The following is a 23,879-nucleotide window of genomic DNA, read 5'->3' as shown; positions in this document are numbered from 1 at the left end:
ATACATCATTAATAACAACAAAGTCAGAGCCAGCAACAATGTCATCATAAAACCACACACGCACACACAGAAATAAGGAGCTATTCTTTATGACAGGAGTGGCTAACGTTTGGGGGTCCAAGGGCCTCACTGACACATTGTCAAGGGGGCCGCATTTCAAAGTGGGCACGGCCAAAGTGTAAAAGTGGGTTTCAGCTTTTCTTTTCTAGAACACAGTTTCGAGGTCTGGTGGATGGTCACAAAAACCTTGTGGCATCACAGAATCACACCAGGGGACCATGAGAGTGGTAAAAAAAATATTTTTGCATCACAGTGGGTTGCCTATGGGAGCTGTCAGGATATATATATATATATATATATATATATATATAATCATTTATAAGTTTTTTCTTAGAATCACTAATGGGGGGAGGGAGCTTGAAGGCTACAAAAAGCTTTTGAGAGAGTGCTATGCAGCCTACAGATTAGCCACCTCTGCTATGTGATCTTTCACTGAAAGCTCTGGAGAAATAGAAGTTCTCTAAGACCTGCTTAAGACACAAGGGATGTCTAATTCTGAAAGCACTGAGGAGCAGGCCACATTGCAAGCGCCCACCAGCCTGAGCACTTCCACCAGCAAAGACTAAAGCAGGCTGACTGACACAGATCTAGGGTAGACAGAAGAGCTCCTTTAAGAACTGTTGTCCCAAATCATTCAGGGCTTTAAAAGGATAGTCCCATGACTTCCCAACATGCTTGTCCTATCAGTATTTTTCACCACCCCCAAACGTTACCACTACATTATTGTACAGACTTGCCCTACGGAAGTCAGAGCTCTGCTTCTAGAGAACATTTTCTACTCTTAACTGGTTCTCCTCGATGTATGTAGAAGCGACGCTGGACCTTGGGGGGAAAGAAGAGTCATTTCCAAGTAGTTCTTAATGATCAATGTGGCTTTTGTTCTTAGGTTTCCTGGATGCTCATCGGGGAACTAAAACTACTAATATTGTCCTGGAGGTCACCATTCAATATGGTCTCCATTTGGGGGGGCAGAAGTGGGTGGTGGAAACGGGTACTCCAGAAATGCGTTTATAAAGCTGTGATGTGTTGTACGATGTTGTTTGTAAAAACAAAGGTGATGTGGTCTCTTTTTTCCTTTTTACTAACTCACTGCAATTCACCATGCATGCATTTCATATTGAATGCCATTTTATTTCTGTTTTTTATTAGTATGACCTGAATAAAAAATTACAGGCGTGTGTGTGTGTGTGTGTGTGTGTGTGTGTAATAAGCAGCACTTTGAATCTGTCCCCCAAATATATGGGCAACCAGCACAACTGATACAAAAATTGGTGGGATACATTCTTACCTCCTCACCATATTTTGAATCTGTTTATTTTGTACCTACAATGTGGGGTAAGCAAGCAAATAGCTCCTTAACACCAGGGAATTACTCACAAACATAATGGGAAAGAACACATCTAATTGTATTGTCATTAAACCAAAGCAGCTGAAATTTAAGGTACTTCTCCTAACAAAATTCCACACACGAACCACCCAAAATAATACACAGCTGGAGCGGGTGAGGGATAAACCGTACTAAGGACACTTTTTCTTAGAAGTACAAAGAAAGCCTTAGACAGAAAATATACAATCCAACGCAGGAGCTCTTTGTGTACTTTGTTGTTATTTTAAGTATAAAGATTAAAAACTGCACAATCTACATAGACTCGCAAGTTGTTTTTCAGTTTGCTAGAGTGGCTGATGACTGACACACAAAAACAGCTGACAGGGGGAAAGCAATCAAATAAAAACATTCACATATATTTTTGTACTGCAGCATAAGCAAGGGTAGGGCCTGCTTGTTATTTTTAGGTGTGCTCCAACATGAATTAGGAGGAAGAGGAAGCAGCAGGATTTTGTAGCCTGTGGTATAAAAATGAGGTGTGAATTAGGGTTACATCCTTATTATGCTAGCAGTCACACACTCCCTCTCCCCCACCCAAGTGAAGTCATGGACTGCCTTACATGGTCAGATTACCTAATGCTAGACACACCCGCCCAACAAAATGCGTACACCCCTTGCTGCTGGAAGAGAAACTTGGTCTCCACTGAGATGAGAGAAGAAACGCATCTCCCACACCATCCATCTCTCTCTCTCTCTCTCTCTCTCTCTCTTTTGCTGGCATTCCTCAACGGCTGAGCACCTCTTGGAACAGAAGGGAGTTTGTGCAGAGTTGGGCCACAGCCCTTTGCACTGCAGTGACTCACATGCTGGCTGTACAATGCTTTGGGAGGAGAAAAGAAAACACGCTGACACTCTGAGCTCATCAACAAACCACAAAGAACTCAGAAGTGTTTTCAGCTCCCATGTTTACCCATGCTCCACCCCATGGCAACATGTCAGTGCAGCATGACTTCCTCTTTCTAGCGTGGTTTTTGCCCCCACAAATACGCACCTCTCTTTGCTGCTTTCCGTTCTAACTAGGGCTGCTGGTTTAGTCAGCTAAATAGCCAGATTAACTGATCTAAAATGTACCCTTGACTAAATCAGGCAACACGTTTTCTAAGATGTGTCATTTTCTTAAAAACAAAAGTGTAAATATTTATGAAAACTATAATAGTAGTTGGCATCTTAGAAAAGACTACAGTGGTACCTCAGGTTACATACGCTTCAGGTTACATACGCTTCAGGTTACACACTCCGCTAACCCAGAAATAGTGCTTCAGGATAAGAACAGAAATCGGGCTCTGGCGGCGCGGCGGCAGCAGGAGGCCCCATTAGCTGAAGTGGTGCTTCAGGTTAAGAACAGTTTCAGGTTAAGAATGGACCTCCGGAACGAATTAAGTACTTAACCCGAGGTACCACTGTATTTCACACAAAAGTGGGCACACTTCTATAGTAGTGCCTGCTGTAATTGGCCACTGTTAGAATGGGACCCTTGGTATGATCCAGCAGCGATCTTTTTACTGTATTTTTCACTCCACAAGACGCACTTTTTTCCTCCTAAAAAGTAAGGGGAAATGTCTATGCGTCTTATGGAGCGAATGCACTGGGCAGCAGAGGGATCCCTCGGCTACCGCTGCAGTCGCGAGCTGAGGGATGCCTCCGCAGCCGGAGCCATGGCTCCCGCCTGTCGCTCTTGCTCTGCTGGGTTCTCAGCGAAGTGGAATGAGGGATGGAAAGGGCTCTGTGTAAGGGCTACCTTCAGTCCCTCCTCCCGCTTCGCTGGGAAGCCAGAAGAGAAGCCAGACGCACTGCGCTGCTCTGCTGACAGCAGAGAAAGAACGAGAGCAACGCAGCGCCTTTTGCGCTTCTGGCTTCATAGCGAAGCGGGAGGAGGGACGGAAGGGAGAGAGCAAAGTGAGAGCCGCTTACATGGCTTCTCTCCCACTCTGCGCAGCTCTCACTTTGCTTGCCCATCTCTCCTCCCACCTCACTGTAAAGCAAGCAAAGCACCTGTCCCAGTGTCTCCTCCTCCTCTTTTACAGGGAGGCGGGAGGAGGGATGGGCAAGCAAAGTGAGAGCTGCGCAAAGCGGGACAGAAGCCATGTAAGCGGCTCTCGCTTTGCTTGCTTTAAAGCAAGGAAAGCGAGAACCGCTTACATGCTCTGCACAGAAATTTGTTTTTCTTGCTTTCCCCCTCTAAAAACTAGGTGCGCCTTATTGTCAGGAGCGTCTTATGGAGAGAAAAATACGGTATGTTCTTTTCACACATACATACACTAGCCTTTGCCAAGCTAGTGCCCTCCAGATATTCTGAACTACAGCCATGCTGGCTGGGGCTGAAGAGGGTTGTGGTCCAGAACATCTGGCGGGCATCAGGTTGGCACAGGCTCAGCTACCCAAATACACACATTTTTCTCTTCAATGTAATTGTTTATGCATATGGTAATTCATGCAGATTTAAAAATCAATCAAATAAAACTCAACTCTTATTCAACTAAAATGTATTTACTTTGGTAGCAGTAGTATCTTTGTTTCTGCTTTTTGAACTACATCCCACGATTTACGTACACAAAGATTAGCACAAGAACAATGGCATTTGCTAGCAGGTAGACACACCAGCCATTCATTTCCAAATAGCAGAATGGTGCATTTTTTGCCAATAGGTGCTCTGGTTCTCATTTCAAGACTGGGCTGCTGTGTTTATTCATAATTAGATTTACTTCCAGAAAAACATTCTTATTTGCTGCCAGAAATAGTAATCTGGAAGATCTACTGACACACACAATTCCCCTTACCATGACTGCATTAACATTCTGGTTCCTTGAAACAAAACATAAATATAGAACCCTCATTTATCCTGGAACAGTGCAGGCTGCCTCAGTTGTTTCCATAATGTCCTGCAGTGTATTCTTGGGGGGGGGGGGCATCCGTACCTTTAGACCTGGCTATGTAACCCTCCCAGCTCTCCCAGCAGTGCAGCACCCAGAGACTTCACAACAATTTATTGTCAAATTTGCCAACATTTCCCCAGCATGGATTATTCCAACTTGCCTTGTTAATGCTAAAATGGCCCTCGAATCTGCACCCATCCCCATTATTCAGAGGAATTTTCATCGATTTGTCAATGTGGCCAACTTCATGTCTTCCCATTTCATCTTGGATATCCAGACCAATCACTATGTGTTTAGGAATCAGGGAGAAAGCGGGAAAAGAATGGGAGTGTTAAAAATAACATACTACAAAGAAGGATACATGAATCGTTCTTAAGAAACCTTTCTGATATTTAAAAAATTAGAATACAAATAAAATTATTTAATTAAGTCAGCAGTTAGGCTAATCAGAAAGCATAATCATCAGCAAGTTTCTCTTATCTCCCAAGTACTCCTTTAGTCATAAATGGGCTCTGTTATCAGATTATTTGCAGATCACCTTGTCTGAACTCAATAAGTACTCTAGGTGAATTGCATTATTAAGTATTTAGTGATTTGTTCCTAGGATATAGGTATCAATCCTTCTCTCCTGCTGCCTTTCATAGCAAGGTACGGGTCTTTTCTGTGGTGGCTCCTCATTTGTGGAGCATTCTCCCCAGGGAGCCTCACCTGGCACCTTCATTACATATCTTTAGGTGCCAGGCAAAAGTGCTTCTCTTCAACCAGGCCCTTGGCTGATTAACATCCTATGTCCTTTTACATTTGGGCGGGTGTTATTGGTTTGTTTTTACTTTTGTTCTTATTTGTGTTATGTATTTTGCATTCTCGTTTTATGGTTTTTTTATTGTGAACCGCCCTGTGATCTTTGGATGAAGGGTGGTGTACAAATTTAATAAATAATAACAATAATAACAAACAGCAAAAACAAAACAGCAGCAACAGGATAAAACACAGGAGCATAATAGGGACAGGTTAAAACAGTTCAGCTAATGTTATGTAAGGCCTGGGGAAAGGAAGTTTAAAGAAGGATTTCTGCCTGGTGCCAGAAGACAGGTCCTAGGTGAGTCCCCCTGGGGAAGAATGTTCCAAAAATTCTTTTCTTTTACCTTAGGGACTATGTCACTTTAATACAGTGCCTTATTCGCCATTGCCCAAATAAGTGTTTAGTAATAGCGGAAAGCAGCCATTCATAAAAGCAAGAATGCACCCTAAAGAGGACATTTTCTTCTTTTTTCCTAGAAAAAGAATGGAAATGATTCATAGCAATCTGAACGTGAATTATGAAGCCAACATAGTGGTTACTCAATCACTACTGGCAAACACAGCCGCAAAAAAAGATGTACTCACATTCACAGTGCAGATTCGGCAAACTGATGTTCAAATTTACTTCTATTTTACCACCACTCGTTTTGTCTGGATCATCCACGTAGAGCTCGTTAACGCTGCAGGGGAGAGGAAGATAGGTGGTTTCATTTTAGACGGAATAGTACAAAAACCATTATTTGCGAGAGACAGGAAGAGGAAATCTCCACAGAAAGAGAACAAAGAGGGCTTTGCTGTAACATTGGTCATACAAGCTTCAAAGCCACATCATTCTTAAAAACAAACAAACAAACAAATCCTCCAAAAAGAGATATACAATGAAGAACTGCAGATCCAAAAGTAATTTAAAGGTATATTGCTCTCATTTAAGTCAGGGAGAGGGGTATGGGTTTGAATATACAATGGTGTTAAACATAAAAAATGTTACCACAAAGCCCTCCTTGCCAGCCCAAGTAAAATTAAATGCTTTATAAATGAAATAATAATGTCAGGTGTAATATTGCCTCAATCAAAAGTCAGAACATACAGTAACAGAAGTGAAGCCCAAGATGATGACATTTTAGCCACTGAACTAGAAGGTCAGAGTGACACTCTTCCTTTGGCTCTGTGAAAAACTGTACTTGAAATTACTGTTTTCACATTACTTAATTGCAAGTCCAGCCTTGCATGACCTCTTCCATTTCAATTTTGGAATTATTAATTGAGCTAAGAGATCCTTGTGGAACATTTCTGGCCCGCCAACTTATAAATGGAAGAGGGACAATCTTATATATGGTCCTCAAACTAAAAAGGTGCAGAGTGCACACTTTGTTCCCCCAAAGTAGCCATACACACTTGACATATCTAAACAGGGAGGAGGAGGAACTGCATCCACAAACCCACCCACCCAAGAATCAGAAGAGCCAGCGTGGTGTAGTGGTTAGAGTGCTGGACAAGGACCTGGGAGACCTGGGTTCAAATCCCATTCAGTCATGAACCTCTCTGGGTGACCTTGGGCCAGTCACTCTCTCTCAGTCTAACCTACCCCACATGGTTGTTGTGAGGATAAAAGTGCAGAAGAGAAGAAGTGCTTGCATCACCTTAAGGCAGGCATCCCCAACCTTTGGCCCTCCAGATGTTTTGGACTACAATTCCCACCATCCCTGACCACTGGTCCTGTTAGCTAGGGATCATGGGAGCTGTAGGCCAAAACATCTAGAGGGCCGCAGTTTGGGGATGCCTGCCTTAAGGTCTCTGGAGGAAAGGTAGGATATAATGTAAAAATAAATAAATAAGCCGGAACAGATCCAACTCGTAGAGCGGATGCAACCAGGAGACACAATCCTGCTCAGCCCACCAAGACCTCCATATTCTCAGAAATGAAGAGGCTTGATGTGCATTCATGGAATTCCAATGCTTAATTCTGTGCAAATATTTCCTCTTAAGACAAAAAATAGACTATAAGTATGACAGGCCATAACTCCTACTGGTAAATATCTATATTTAATTTTAAAATGAAAACATGCATAGGAACTATAACAGTAACAGGAATGAATTAAACCTATAAACACCTAACAAACTAACAATAACAAATACATGATGCATTAACATAGAGAGCTACAATTACAATATATAAAGGATTCGATTGGTATAGCATGAAGTACCCAGAAAATGAGAAATGATAACCAATTAGCATAGGAGTGAAGATCTGAGTGATGCACCTGTTCCCATCACAGTCATCCTGGGTCACACCTTCTTTCCAGCAGGTCTTTCTCCATTTCACTTCTGCCTGTTGCTACCACTCCCTTCATTCACTCATGGCAATTATGTCTTTTTCAATTTATCTGACTTTGACCTTTTCCTCGCTGCATCTTTCACATTCATTCCTGACAACAGCTTCTGCTTTGAACAGGGGTTTCCAAATCTTGTCACAGAGAACCCTTTGTAAGTTGAGGAAATAAATACCCATGCCTTCTTATGCGTAACCAACACCAATGAAATGTATCATGTCTTAAAATTAATTCTATTTCTCCACACACCCATGTGAAAGGTAGCAGCTAAGGGAAATGAAATAAGGGGAAACAAAAGCTTTGTAAAAACAAAACAAAACAAAAAACAAAACAAAACAAAACAAAACAAAACAAAGCAAAACAAAAGAGAATGGTCACATTCTTTCCCAGCACTTATTCTGACTAGAGCAGGTAGCTAAAAATCTCCATCTCCTGACCTAATGAATACATACTGAGAAAACCAGGAAGGGCCTCATACTTGTCCGGCCATTTTTCGTACCTTCTAAGGTGGCCCACCTCACACTTCAAGAGTTGAACCAAGTGCAGAAAATGGACCACAATGCTTAATGAATAATGGAAGAAAGTTTGCAGTGGAATAGTTGACAGAAGCTGGGGGTGTTTGGCTCAAGTGTTTTCCCTGTTCATGGAGGGCACATTCCTCTTACTTTAGAGAGAGGGTCAGAATTTCTGATTGAGTAACAGGTCGCACTACAAGTTTTGTGAGGAAGACCATTAGTGTCAGGTGAACAAGTTCAACAGCGTGCTACGTTTCTTCAGTTGGCTGCCTCACCTACGCACAAGCAAACATATAACCAATCCCTCTTAAATTTAGCCCGAAGAGCTATTGGTAAGCATTGCTCAACTTATTTTTTGAGTGATTAATAAGCATGACACGGGTTGGGGGTGGGGAACATGTCTGCTCACGGATGACCTAGTTTGCTGTTCCCTCACTACAGCTGTATGTTCTGATACAAAGAATTAAGCCTTCAAAATAATTTCTCATCGGCTGATTATGTAGTCCTTCGGATTAAGTAACACTGTCCTTCCAGATCCCAGGAGTGATGTCAACCAGGACAAGCATTAATCCTCATCAGCAATGTACCTATCTGCACTCAAGTAGTGCTTCCTGTGGGATGCCCGTTTGCCAGACAGCCTGTTTCATAACAAAGCCTTGCTGCTTCCTTCTCTTCTCTTCCTAGATCTATGAAATCAAAGCCACACCCATCCTGTCAGTTACATTCTGTTTATTAAAAAACAAAACAAAAAAACAGCCTCTCAAAACTCACTCCAAGGCAGTCCAGCATTGCAGGTTTGACATTTATACTACTAGTGAATACAGGTAGCCAAGTCAACCTTAAGTGGAAAGCTTGTATCAATCTGTCATGTTCTTCAGGAACCTGTTTTGTGATTTGATTTCTTTCTTTCTTTCCCAAAAACATCTATAAAACTTCAAGTGAGGTAACAATACACCTCTACTGCAGTTTAGTGCTTTGCTGCAGAGACTATTAACTCTTTCGTTTTTTAAATTTTTTGACAGTTCCTCAGCTGGTAACACGTATCCTCCCTCTCCTACAAGATCTTCTTTTCACCTGGAAGGGTGTCTCTTGGGACCTCAAATTCCTCTTAAATCTCAGTGCTGGGTCCCTATTTGTCCTAAATCCCATGTACCCTAGTTAGTGCCCCAGAAGCTCTCTTTGGGTGCCCAGATTGTATGAGAAAAGATTTATTTGGGGGGGGGCAGGGAGTGATTAGTGTTTTCGGAAGATATCCTGCAAGTTTTGGAATTCTCCAGCACTGTACAGAAATTCAGAATTTATTTATTTTTAAACAGCTTTGATGTTACCCATTCAAAGCAACCAAGAAAGCTGAAATGTGCAACACTGTTTTGGAGGGGTCACTTTCTGTCAGCTTGTCTATGCTGAACCACCACAGCAACTGCAAAGGAAGAAAAAAGTTGTAGGCACCAGGGGGAGGCAAGCACCACTTTTCTCCAGGACTTGCAGCCAGTACTTCATGTGGCATGTGGCCACGTGAAGCGTGGCAGAAGCGTTAAAAACTTAACATTTGTTGGGGCCAACTCAAACAAGACTGGGGCTTGATGCTCAGTGAACTTGCACTGTACAAGGAGCTTTCAGGGACAGTCTGGCCAGACCTACAAATTACATAAGCAGCAGCTGCAGAGAGGGGTTTAGGTGAGAGAGGAGTTTGCCCCAAGAAGGAGAGGCTGATTCCTGAAGTGAGGCCTCTGTGAGAGATATTTTGGGATAGCAGTCAACTCAAGAGAATTTGCACATATTTTTCTTCTTCAGTCACATTAAAGGATTTCAACACATCTAAATCTCATCATCTTTCAAAAGCAGAGGGGGGAAAAGAAAGTCAGACTAACGCCTTGTTGTTTTAATGTTTTCAAACAGATTTGCAGCACAGTCTAGTTCTTCTATTTTCTATTCACTACCTATCAAATTCCTCCTAACCCTTTCCCTTACTGATGTTAAGAATAACACTTTTAGTAAGAATGTTCTCTAAAGCTTCTTCACTGACCCCCACCTTCCAATCCCACCATTAAATCTGAGTAAAAATTGCCATCCAACACCACTTAATCTCAGGCTACCCAAATGTCTCAAATACATTTTCTATTGTTCCTTCCCACCCTTCATAATTCTTGCAATTGTAGTTTCCTGCATCTCCATTCCTCATTCACTAAGAGAGGGGTACGCCTGACACAGAGGCCTTAGTTTCCAGGCCTAGGTTTGGAACAAGAGGCAAGTTCTTTTTTTAACAGCAGTGTTGCTTTGCTACTTAAAAATGCATGCTGTCTCAAACATATTTGCTACTTCCTCATTTTAAAAAGTCATTGCTCATTGCTCAAATCAAGAATGTAAAAAACAGACTGGACAACTAAGAAAGGAAGTATAGTTCTCAGACCGGTACAAAAGAAAATGGAGGTCAGATGTCAACATTCATCTGCGTCAGTCATCATAATTGACACCATAGCACACAGACTTCCACTTCCTGTTAACCCACACAAACACACACAGAAGAGGATGAATGGCATAACTCAACCACTTCACAATCTTGCAACACCTTTCATTACAGTATCTCAAAAGTGTTAAGTGAGCATTAATTAAGCTGATGAAGCAGCCAGGCCAATACGGTCATCCTTACTTTAAAAGTTTGGCATAAGAAGAAGCAAAAGCCAAGTTATTTGCCCAAGGTCTGCCAGTCATACCATTAAGAAAGCAATACAGGAGACAAATGCCATCATTTCTTTCAAGTCATTAAATCACACTCCCTCAACTAGAACAATTGACACTCACTTTAAACCAGCAATTTTCTAACAGTGTTGAAGGAATTCTTTAGTGTTGCAGAAGCATCTTAGGGGTTCTTCACCCCAGAAATTAGTGGTGCTGGATAAGCCACCCTAAAAGTTAGCTTGCCTACTATTACTGATTCCCACCCCCTGCAATGCGCAGCAGCATGAGACAGTAGTGTATGTTCTAGGGCATACTCTCTGTTTACACAGGTGACGCCAGGGAGCAATGTGCCCTAGAATCCTCCAAGAGAGACATGTAATGGTTCTTTGGTCGACAAGCCATCATGGAAAGTTTGCAAACTACTACCACAAAATACCAGGCTGCATTCAAAGGAACCAAAACGGAGATTCATGCAAGAAGAAAAGGCAGCCCACATCCCATGATCTAAAATCATTCTGCCTCATACCCTGTGATTATTGTGCAAAAGCACAAGCTAATTGGAGGAGATGGTCTAGGAAGAAGTCTGGCACTGGCCTCCTTCATGAACACTGCACCATACCTGCAATCTTTTCCCCAACACTTTTATTTATAACAGTGATTTTATAGCAATGCATGGTACAGTTATCTTGCCTGATAACTTCTTTCTGCAAAAGCCAAACCTAGCTATTTCATGATCACGTGTAACAGTTGCTTCCTAATCTTATCCCATATTTTCTGCACACATTCTCCCTACCCCCACCCCTTTGCACAAATCGCTGCTTTTTAAAAATATGCACAGCAGAGGCGTACCAAGGCTCACTGCACCCTTTGCAAGGAGCTGTATTGGTGCCCGCCCATCCCATCCCTTGTGCCCTTGCCAGAGGTGTCTGTGCACCTCACACAGCTGCCCAGAGCAGCAGAGGAGAGGCCCAGGGAGTGTGTGGTTGGCCAGGCAGGCTCCAAGCCATTCCTAGCCAGAGTGGAGAGGTGCAATTTTTGTACCCCCCTGGGCCTGGCCCCTTGGCAAGGGCCAACCCGGCCAACCTCAAAAATCTTAACTGTGTAAGTTTGCAGACCTAGATGTTCATTTATTCCATCTCACACAAAAACGAAGTTGCTGCAGAGGAACCTACTATCGCCATGCATCCTCAAATGTAACCTAATGACAAACACACCAAAGGAACTAATTATTTAAAAGATGTGCATAGAATAAACACTAGGTTTTTAAACAGATATGCAAGGACCTGTTGTGCTCTTTATCCTCTTTGCTATGACAATTCTCGAGTTCTTTACTTGCAGCCGCAGATTTGCACACAATCTGCACCAACTAAACTACTTTGCAATGGACCATTGGCTTTCTCTTTTTAAAAATACAGTGGCTGCTAGGTCACTCACAATTATGTAACTAGCAGCAACAAGGTGCTCCTAATACCAAAAAGAGCTGTGGCACTATCTCATCTTATGCCATTCTCACAACAACTCTGCAAATTTTGCTACAACCCCACTGTGTAGCTATCAATTAGTTGCGGCATACACTCGGCTAATTACTTCATTCCTCCTTAATTGACGAATGTATGGAAAGACTCTTTAAGTCACTTCTGCAGAGTATTAATTAGGTCAAAAAGTACGTGGCTATTTTCTCACCAGTTATACTATTACAATAACAACAGCCAGCGGTTAGGCTACAGAACTGGGTTAACTATGAAATAGGTTATTTGATTTATGGTGCATCAGCAAGATGACGCAGGGTAGGCCGTTAAAAATTACAAGGAGTGCCTACTGATGGCTCTCAACCTGTCACCAATCCTGCCCAGGAAATGCCAAAGGCATTTAACACTTACAGCTGTATTTCCCTAACCACGTGAGTCACTCACTTAGTGGGACAGGGTACCTGTTTGTGACCGTCAACTTCGCAAAAATCCAAATGTGGAACATTGACCTCATTTCCTTTATCCGTCCTTGGAGTCAGAGCGCTCATCATCATCCTTGTGGGTTTTTTTTTAACATGTCAATAGAAAATAATAGCTCTGAAGGAAAAGTTTCCTTTGAAACATGCTCACAAATACGTTTTTAGAAACCTTCGATTGAAATATTTCACTTTGATCCTTTCAAAATTTGGGTATTTAATCTCAGCTCTGGGGCAATTAGAAAAAACAGGAATATTTAATAGGAGAACTTTCTTTCTACTAGGGATGGGGGGGGGGTGTATTCCAAAGTGGGTTCACTAGTCGAAACTTGTAAGGAAAGAAAGGATAGCTGACCCTCATGGGATCCCTGAGACCCCAGCAGTTGCATTTCTAACCATTTGGAGTTATTATCTGTTGTTGCTGTTGTTGTTGTTTTTTAAATAAAATGAATAGTTTTTGTTTTTAAAAAACAGCCCTTAGAGCACTTTGTAAAATTGTAGGTAGTTTGATAGTAGGATTGTGTGCAGATTTAGAAAAGGAAAAAAATAATAATATGGAAATGGGACAGAACAGACACACAAAAGCAAGGCATACTGAACTCTGACTGATCCGGTCATCCTACTTTCTACCCTCAGAGAACCAGGATTTGGGTTTGGTCAATGTCTGGATAAGAGACCACTTGGGAACCCTATGCACACCACTCTGCGTTTCCTGGAAGAAAAGTTAGATTTAAGTGCAACCAAAAAAAGAATAAATTCTTTAACAAAGCCCTATTGAAATATCTGTCAATTTCTACCTCCCCTTAGTAAGGCATACAGGCTACCATTTCAGAGATTTATCACTGGATACCACTTCTGGCAAGGATGCATTAATGTCCCCCAATGTATGTTCGCTCCAGAGAGGACTGATCCTTTAAACACATGCCACGCAATCACACATCAAATAGATACGTGAAGTGCCTGCTGTTGCTACTCAGCTTCCTTCACCCCGCAAGTGCCAAAACTTATCTGGGTAGAAGGAGGTGGAGGCACCAAGGGTCAGGGGGTTCACTGAAGGGGTAGAGGCCAAGTGATGGTCACCATCACTTACTTCTCCTGTCCCATATAAATTTGTAGGCTTTGGGTGAGTAGGACACAGAAAGGGGAGCTCAACCAGTACCTACCAACAAATAGCAAATAGGAGTTCACATACTGGACACTTAATCCCCATTCTGAAAGCTGGATAAATGCTAGTCAACCAGAATAGTATTACAGCAGAACCAGGGGTTGAACAACTGGAGCCCTAGTGCATCTCTCTACCATATCCATTCAGATACAAACTACTAGGTGCTTATAGAAATAATGTTATCTTAAAAGTTACTAATGGAGTTGAAACCCATTCAAGGACATGCACAATGGAGAGAAGGGAAATCATGCCATAAGTAAACTTTAATTTTTACTGCAATAAGAAAATGGGGCAAACATAATAATTCTGCAGGGGCTCATGTTCAAAAGCATACTATCTCAGTATTGTTGATAGATTGCCCCATTGCCTCAGTATTGTTGATAGATTGCCCCAGGCTTCCTACAGTGGATGCAGATAATATGTGGCTGTTAAGATCAGTACCAGTGAAGTGAGCAAAAGCAGACTCCAGATCAAATAGCATGGGTTCTAGCAGATCTCAACCCTACTCCAAAAATTCTGTGGGCCATACCAAAATCTGCCAGGTTTTATTTAGTTATATTTAGAACATTTCTTATCCCATTTTTCAGCTCAAAGGCTCTCAGTGCTGTTAACAAAGAAGCTTTGTTTTGAGAAGTGGTATCCTAGCATCCTTCTTCGAGACTTTTGGAATCCCTGCTGCACATTTACCTGGGGCTGAAACATTTTTCATGCTTGTTCTACTTACACTAAGAAGCCTTATACATCTCCACAATACTTTTGACCTTTCTGCACAAAGCCTGCTGCATTTGTACATTGTGTTTTAACCCTTGTGGGCCAATCCACATTCACAAGAATATCTGAGCACCAGATAACGTTAAATTATTGGGGGAGGGCAGGCATCACACCAGGTAAAATTGAGATTCAGCCAATATAATTTCCAAGGAAATCCATTGCTTGGGGCCAGGAAAACAGAATTCCATGTGTGGAGTTTACAAATGACTAGCATTCAACAATCAGTGGCCTATACATGCCTCTGGCTTAAACCTCTGGATCTCGCAATAGCGTAGCTATTCCCACATTACCACACTTCACAACAGTGTTGCTTTGGGGGAATGTCTTCTTTGATTGCTCAATAACAAACACACCAAAGGAGTCGCAATATAATAGCCAGTACCGGGAAAGCAGGTTGAGTTTCCTCAGTGCACAACTGCATAATAATTTGAACTATGAACAAGCCTAACTTTTTGATTAGCGATATGAAAGAAAAATTTGCCTGGGGAAGATTACACAGTTGCGAAAGGCAGAGCAGAAAGCCTGCAGGGTAACAATACTAGGCCAAGTAACGATCTATCCTTACTGTTTTCTACAAGTGCCTTACTATTAGCCAAGCCTCACAATACTCTCGTGATATTGGTCATTGTGCTTTCTCCTTTCTTCCTACAGATGTGAGACACGGAATGAGTTGGGGGATTGGTATGTGTTGCTCCCAAGGCTGATATTCCAAACTACAATATACTCGTTAGTCTTTCCAATTTTCATTCCAGTTGCAAAAAGATCATATGTACCAACAAAATGCCAAGGTTTCCTAGAGGGACATGCAGTAAAATGTGCCCAGTGACAACTACAATAGATTTGCCAAATTCCTAGACGCTGCCTTTTTGTCTTGGAGCCGAATTACCAGATGCCAAGCTCAGCCTCACACTTACTTTCAACTGCCTTCAAAACATATCCAATGCCATTTGTTACATTATATGCTGGAACTTCATTAAACTGGGACTAAGAATAGGGTGGGACATGGGTGGCGCTGTGGGTTAAACCACAGAGCCTAGGACGTGCCGATCAGAAAGTCGGTGGTTCGAATCCCCGCGACGGGGTGAGCTCCCGTTGCACGGTCCCTGCTCCTGCCAACCTAGCAGTTCAAAAGCACCTCAAAGTGCAAGTAGATAAATAGGTACCGCTCCGGCGGGAAGGTAAACGGCGTTTCCGTGCGCTGCCCTGGTTCGCCAGAAGCGGCTTAGTCATGCTGCCACATGACCCGGAAACTGTACACCGGCTCCCTCGGCCAATAAAGCGAGATGAGCGCCGCAACCCCAGAGTCGGCCACGACTGGACTTAATGGTCAGGGGTCCCTTTACCTTTACTTAAAAACCAAAAAGGAGTATCACCTCTGAAACACACTATTATACAAATACAAAATAAAAATAAAATGCAGTATTTATTTGGAAATCAGGAAAACATACAGTACAGCACCTTCTTCCTGTATTTATTTCAGCCATAATCAAGCCCCAAATGAGTAGGATCTCTCTCAGAGGCTTGACATCACAGTTTATCCCTTCAAGTGCTCTTTTCTAGGAAAATTCATCAATGCCTAATAGCCAAAGAATTATGTGTCACGGGAAACAAAGTGAACTCATCATGATAAGCACTGGATGCCAGTGAGTAACCTGTTACCCATGATGGATTCATTTATGTTAAATGTCACTGATGGAACCTGATTTTGGTTTTGTAGGAAGAGAACTTGAAGGTGGAAGTCAACAAATTAAAGTCTAAAGAACTAACATGATTTGGGGTTTAGTTTTTGTTTGGGTTAAAAAATATATATTTTTCAAATAATTTATTACAATATGTATGTTACTGCAGAACAGCCACATTTGGCAGTATTCTATAACCCATGATCAGCATCAAAACTATATGCCCAATTCCCAGCCCCCAGAAATATTGAAGAAGGACCTAATAGGACAGAAGTGCTCTTCTGCTTTTAGCCTATCTATCCTTGTCAACCAGAATATATTATTTTGTACTCTAGTGTTTCTCTCGGTTTTTCAACATGATTGATAATTCAGTTTCAATAAGCTTGTACTGTCCCCAGATATGTAGACCCTCAAAATATATCCAACAAGACTGAGGTCATCTGTTAAGTAAAATAATCTACATTGAATTAACTGTCAAGCCCTGCTTCAGAATACCAGTCTCCAGCACTTCTGATTCAACTTCAGGTCTGATGTTTTCCTCACTCCTTCTGAATTTCAGAAAATATCACACATCCCTCCAGATAGACAAGCTTGTGTCAGCAACACACATCTTTATCAGACAATGGGTTTGCCTAATCCAGGAGTTAGCAACCGTTTTGAACCAGTAGACACCTGTTGAATTTTGAGAAAGTACTGTGGGCAGCAGTCACAAAATGGCTGCCATGGGGGCATGGCATAAGACAAAATTAGGGAGTACAGTGGTACCTTGGTTTAAGAACAGCTTAGTTTATGAACAACTTTGATTAAGAACGATGCAAAACCGGAAGTAGGTGTTTTGGTTTGTGAACTTTGCCTTGGAAGCAGAACGTGTTCTGCTTCCTGTTGAGTGTGTTCCATTTGTAAATTGAGTCCCCCATTGCTATAGGAAAGCACGCCTTGGTTTAAGAATGCTTTGGTTTAAGAACGGACTTCTGGAACGGATTAAGTTCGTAAACCAAGGTGCCACTGTACATAAGAAAAACCTGCTAGATAAGGTCAATGGCCCATCTAGTCCAGCATCCTGCTCTCACAGTGACTGAACAGATGTGGGAAACCAGCAACTGGGATTCAAGCACAAGAGCATTCTCCTCTTCTGTGGTTTCCAGCAACTGGTACCATCATCACAGCTTATCCATTCCCTGGATAAACTCAGGCTTACCATGTCAGGTAAGTACTGCTTGTCCCCAGTCAGCAAAAATCTGCCCAGATGTCATTTTTGCAGCCCAATTCTTGGACGTATGGCAGCCATACCTTAACACAGATTTAGATATAACATAACTGCAAACTGAGTTATTATTTAACCAATCACTTTTTAACATGAGGAGAATTGCCAACAATAGTTTGTACTTACATTTCAGTGGCTATGAATCCAGTAAGCTCAGACAGGAAGAGAAACAATATGAAGAAACAGCAGCAGACAGAAACTAGAAAAGACACATATGGAGACAAGTTAGTTAATTATATTGTATTACATTACATTACATTACATTACATTACATTACATTATACTATATAGTGGTACCTCGGGTTAAGTAGTTAATTCGTTCCGGAGGTCCTTTCTTAACCTGAAACTGTTCTTAACCTGAAGCACCACTTTAGCTAATGGGGCCTCCTGCTGCTGCTCTGCCGCCGGAGCACAATTTCTGTTCTCATCCTGAAGCAAAGTTCTTAACCCGAGGTACTATTTCTGGGTTAGCGGAGTCTGTAACCTGAAGCGTATGTAACCTGAAGCGTCTGTAACCCGAGGTACCACTGTATTAGTTGTACCCTGCCCATCTGACTGGGTTGACCCAGCCACTCTGGATGGCTAATTTAATTTAAACACCCCAGACAGTATTTGACAGTATTTCTACACATGTGTATGCACACCTGAACTCCAAAATGACCTATCTATCTATCTATCTATCTATCTATCTATCTATCATCTATCTATATAATTTATATCACACCTTTCCTCCAAAGCTTGAGGTGGTATACATGGGTTCTCTTCTTCCCCATTTTAAATTATCACAACAACCCTGTGAGTTAGGCTAGGCTGAAAGATAGCAATTTAGACTAAAACGTCATGGTGAGAATTATGGCTGAACAGGATATCCTGCCTTTCAGATCATCCACTATACTCACTGTGTGATATCCAACTAAGTCATACTCAGGCCACTGATTTCAACAGGTCTGCTGTGAGGATGGCTAACATTGGATATCATCCGCTGGCTTCATTATTATTTCTTTTGCCTTCATCTCTCCCTCGAACGCTTCAACTCAGAGAAAAGGGGCAACTTACCAAATTCTTACTGGTGGTGTTTCTGCATTAACATAGGATAAACCACAGATATTGCCTACATGTTCGCTTCAGTGAAGGCAAGTCTACATGCATTATTGTTCTCATTAGGTCTTCCTAACGATAAGAACAAAACAAAAACTTTTCGTCATTGTTGGAGCTCTGCTACCCTAGTTTATGGTATCATAATTTTTTAAAAAAGTTTTTAATGCTTTTTGTTGCTGCTGCTGTCTAGAACCACCTGCTGTTACTACCTGCTGGAGTCTTTAGAAGAGCAGCAGAGAAACACTGAAAATGGCACTAAATGAGAGAGAAAGAGTTTATCTCTCTCTCTCCCCCCAGCAGCCCCACACAGGGAAGGGGCAATGTGATTTTAAAGAGGAAAGGAGTCCTTGCCACTTTCTCTTTCACAACTCAAGACACGCCTACTGTCCACATAGTCAGTCTGCCAAGCACCCTCCCTGATTAACAATAGTTTACTGGCTGGCTGTTGAGCTGCCAGGCACCCAAAGGGAGGAAGGTTGTGGCTGCTCTGGCAGTGAAGGAATGTCCAGGGAAGAAAAGGGCAATGAAAATAACTAGTTGCCTTGTCCCTGGCTGGGGAAAAGATGGGTCAAGCAGCCCTCCTCAACCAAGAAGCTTTATTTCACCCATTGTCTCTGCCAGCAACTGCTGTTCCATTAGGATAATTTATCTCTTCACATTTTTTTAGTTGAGAATCTGTACATCACACCTTCATCAAAACAATTTCAGGATGGCTTGCAATCCCATGTTTCTCAATTTGATCCTTTTACATGGCTTTGGAGTATTTTATGGATTGTGACTTGCCAATATTTTTATTGATTATAATTTGGTAATTCTTTATTGTTACTGTTAAGCGTAAACTGTTTAATTATTGTTCGCTGATATTTAATTTTACTCTTTACTATTATATTCTAATGCATTATTGACTACTGCTTTACCCGATATGTTGTTTATTTGAAAGTTATTTGAAAGTTGCTATTAGATGTGAAATCTTTGCTGTCTGTTTGGTTGTTTCTTCCACTTGTAAACAGCCTTGTGTATGATAATATAGAAAGGCGGCAAACAAATTAAAAGTGAAATGAAAATGAAATAATAAAAACAAACATACTAGAATCCAAAATTAAAGCATGTAAAAAACACTAGGGCTTATTACAGAAACCACCATGCATTTAAAATACATCAAACACCAATGTTACTGCAGTTGTTAAATGGCCAGGGAAAATAAAATGGGGTTTGCCTGGCACCTAGATGGTAAAAAATAAGGTATCAAGTGATCTGCTTTGGAGGAGTTCTAGAAACAGGGCACCTCAGTCAATGTCCTCCCCCTTGTCACCAGCCACCTCACCATCAGTGGCAGAGGCATTCAAGGGGCAGAGAGCCTCAGAAGATTGCTTGTATCACTAACAAGTTGATATGGAAGTAGGTGTCTCATTAGGTACAGTGGTGCCTCGCAAGACAAAATTAATCCGTTCCGCGAGTCTCTTCGTCTTGCGGTTTTTTCGTCTTGCGAAGCACGGCTATTAGCGGCTTAGCGGCTATTAACGGCTTAGCGGCTATTAACGGCTTAGCGGCTTTAAGAAAAAGGAAACAAACTCGCAAGAACTCGCAAGACGTTTTGTCTTGCGAAGCAAGCCCATAGGGAAATTCGTCTTGCAGAACGACTCAAAAAACGGAAAACTCTTTCGTCTAGCGAGTTTTTCGTCTTGCGAGGCATTCGTCTTGGGGGCACCACTGTACTAGAGTCCCAAGACATATAAGTTAATATCAGCACCTTGAAACCAGTAGTCTAGTAGTCAAGTCACCAGCCTCTGCTCTGTAGGAGAGACAATTGCACTAGTAGGAGGAGGGACAATTGCCACTGCAGCGGTGGTGGGTTTCTTTCTGTGACAGATTTTTTAAATTTTTTTTACAAGTGTGATAAACCAGCACAGAAAGGAGAACACAGGAATGCAGCAGTTTGTGAGGAGCTGTCTAGTTCCTCAGTGGCGCCCAAGAGAACGAATGGTATCAATAGCAGGCAAAAAAGTATACAGTGGTACCTCGGGTTAAGAACTTAATTCGTTCTGGAGGTCCGTTCTCAACCTGAAACTGTTCTTTTTTTTTTTTTTTTTTTTTAATAATATTTTTTATTGCTTATTTTCCAAAGTCAAAATCCATCATCAATTTACACAACAAAAGCAGTTTTACAAAGAAAAGAAAAAGTTAAAAAAAAAGAAAATTCACATTTCCACATCTTTTTTCATATTCAACTGGGCTTCCCCAAATCTTCCATCCCTGCATTCTTTACAATAAAAGAGTATTATACAGCAAATTAATACCTTGTTTCGTATGTTTTTGTACTTTCATCTACTTATATATTCCAAATTAAAACTTTTCACCGTTATAACTTAGTTTCAATCATTTTCAATTCTCAATACTGAAGCATGTTTTCCTCCAAACTTAGCAAATTCTCAACTTTCATATAGCTTATAATGTTTTTGTAGATAGTCCTTAAATTTTTTCCAGTCCTCTTCCACTGCCTCTTCTCCCAGGTCTCGGATTCTGCCCGTCATTTCGGCTAGTTCCATGTAGTCCATCAGTTGCGTGTGCCACTCTTCCAGTGTGGGTAGCTCCTGTGTCTTCCAATATTTAGCTATAAGAATTCTTGCTGCTGTAGTTGCATATAAAAAGAAAGTTCTATCTTTCTTTAACACTCTCTGGCCCACAATGCCCAGGAGGAAGGCTTCTGGTTTCTTATTAAAGGTATACCTAAATACCTTTTTCAACTCGTTATAAATCATTTCCCAAAAGGCCTTCACTCTCGGACATGTCCACCAGAGGTGAAAGAATGTTCCTTCAGCCTCCTTACATTTCCAACATTTATTGTCTGACAAATGGTATATCTTTGCAAGTTTGACTGGGGTCATGTACCACCTGTACATCATTTTCATAATGTTTTCTTTTAAGGCACTACATGCCGTGAATTTCATACCGGTGGTCCATAACCTTTCCCAGTCTTCAAACATAATGTTGTATCCAATGTCTTGTGCCCATTTAATCATGGCTGATTTAACCATCTCATCTTGAGTATTCCATTTAAGCAACAAGTTATACATTCTTGAAAGCACTTTCGTCTTAGGTTCAAGTAATTCCAACTCTAATTCTGATTTTTCCACCTGGAAGCCGATTTTTTTATCTTTTTTAAAGATCTCTAAAATTTGGGCATAATGCAACCAGTCTCGCACCTTTCCTTTCAATTTTTCAAAACTCTGCAACCTCCAAGTGTCACCTCCTCTTTCTATTATTTCACAATATTTTGCCCAGCCACCCCCCATATTAAGTATTTTTGTGGCCTTAGCCTCCATCGGTGATAACCACCTCGGAGTCTTATTTTCAATTAAGTCCTTGTATTTAGTCCAGACAATGAACAAAGATTTCCTGACAATATGGTTTTTAAACATCTTGTGAGACTTCACCTTGTCGTACCACAAATATGCATGCCATCCAAAAGCATTGTTAAACCCTTCCAGATCTAGGACATCAGTGTTTTCTAACAAAAACCAATCTTTCATCCAGCAGAAGGATGCAGCTTCATAATACAACCTTAAGTCCGGCAGGGCAAATCCCCCTCTTTCCTTTGCATCTGTTAATATTTTAAATTTTATTCTGGGCTTTTTGCCCTGCCAGACAAACTTCATAATGTCCCTCTGCCACTTTCCAAAACACTCTACTCTGTCCACGATCTGCAGGGCCTGAAACAGAAACAACATTCTTGGCAATACATTCATCTTAACGGCAGCAATTCTTCCCAACAAGGAAAGTTTCAATCTTGACCAAATTTCTAGGTCCTTTTTGATTTCGGTCCAACATTTTCCATAGTTGTCTTTAAATAGATTCAAATTTTTCCCGGTCAAGTTAACTCCCAGGTATTTCACTTTTTTAACCACATTTAATTCTGTTTCCTTTTGAAACCCATCTATTTCTGAAGGTGTCAAGTTTTTTACCAAGACCTTGGTTTTTTGTTTGTTTAACCTAAATCCCGCCACCCGACCAAACTCAGAAATTAGTTCTAAAGCTCTTTTTGTGCTAGATTCTGGCTCCTGTAATGTCAAAACCAAATCGTCTGCAAAAGCCTTCAGTTTATATTGTTTTCCTCCGACCTGTATTCCTTGCACCTGCTGATCCTTCCTAATCAAGTTAAGCAACACCTCCAGGACAGAAATAAATAGCAAGGGTGATAAGGGGCACCCCTGTCGTGTTCCTTTTTCAATTTTAAACTCCTCTGTCACCACAACCTGAAACTGTTCTTAACCTGAAGTACCACTTTAGCTAATGGGGCCTCCTGCTGCCACCACTGCATGATTTCTGTTCTCATCCTGAATCAAAGTTCTTAACCCGAGGTACTATTTCTGGGTTAGCGGAGTCTGTAACCTGAAACGTCTGTAACCCAAGGTACCACTGTAGTGTGAAAGCACATTTATACTAATCAATAGTTTATTTTCTTATGAAGTTGACTTGCTTAGAGCACATGTACACCTTTGCACTTCCCTTGGCAACTAATCGTGCCTCATATGTGCTATTTTTGCCATAAAATGGAGTGCTGAACACCCATGGTGATTTATGGGACTGTTGCATATACCACAGTTCACCACAAGCTAGACATCACGCAGGTCACCACAACTCTGATTAAATCGTATCACTTTCAAATTTTAATTTAATAAAATCTCTGCTGAGGAAGAAACCACAATTCTCTGGTTTTCGGACAAGTTTTGAAATATTATTGGATATCCCTGCCAGAAAGTACTTCACGTTCTTCAAAAGCAGTCTCTAAAAAGCAATAGCCTGCCCTGAGGGAGGGAAGCCGCAAGTGTTAAGGGTGTAACTAAAAGGGGCAGGGTTGGTATTTACTGATGAATTAAAGCAAACATTCTCTACATTCTGACTCCATGCTGAATCACCACGGAAAAAGCAGGCAAGAAATGCCACAAAACGATAGACTAATAGTATTGGGAGGAGGGCTTAAGGAGAGGGTGACCCTATTTGTTTGTTCTTCAGTCACGATGACAGGGCATTCCACCATTCAGCCAATCCCCATAGGCAGGGCCTCTTTCTCTAAACTTTGCTCTGTGTATCATCACAGTGCTGTTAGCTTGGCAATGACACGACAAATCTGGAAAAAAATAATGGACACAGCCATTTGTCCAAATGAACTATGCCAGATTTACTTCTAAAAATGCCTGCCAAGATGAAATCTCTCTTACAGAGCTAAGGGACAATACAGAAACTTTCTCCTGCAATATATAGATGTTTACTATGATACATATTTCAATTTCTATATTTATCTTAAGTTATTG

The 23,879-nt window shown here is 41.4% G+C and overlaps 1 protein-coding gene across 1 annotated transcript in view; it reads right to left on the bottom strand.

The window, feature by feature from the left end:
- Positions 1–23,879, bottom strand: part of ERGIC1 (endoplasmic reticulum-golgi intermediate compartment 1) — a 73,781-nt gene that overhangs the window by 17,436 nt on the left and 32,466 nt on the right. Inside the window, exons 3-5 of the mRNA XM_080997281.1 lie at positions 17,596–17,668; positions 5,707–5,801; positions 4,481–4,605 (exon numbers count right to left, since the gene is read on the bottom strand). Coding sequence (XP_080853407.1) covers positions 4,481–4,605; positions 5,707–5,801; positions 17,596–17,668 — 293 coding nt within the window. The remainder of the gene's footprint in view (positions 1–4,480; positions 4,606–5,706; positions 5,802–17,595; positions 17,669–23,879) is intronic.

Source organism: Podarcis pityusensis, assembly GCF_964106645.2.
Source record: "Podarcis pityusensis genome assembly, chromosome: 2".
In the NCBI taxonomy this organism is placed as follows: domain Eukaryota; kingdom Metazoa; phylum Chordata; class Lepidosauria; order Squamata; family Lacertidae; genus Podarcis; species Podarcis pityusensis.
Note: the sequence above shows the minus strand (reverse complement) of the source record. Positions and strands in the feature narration are given on the sequence as shown.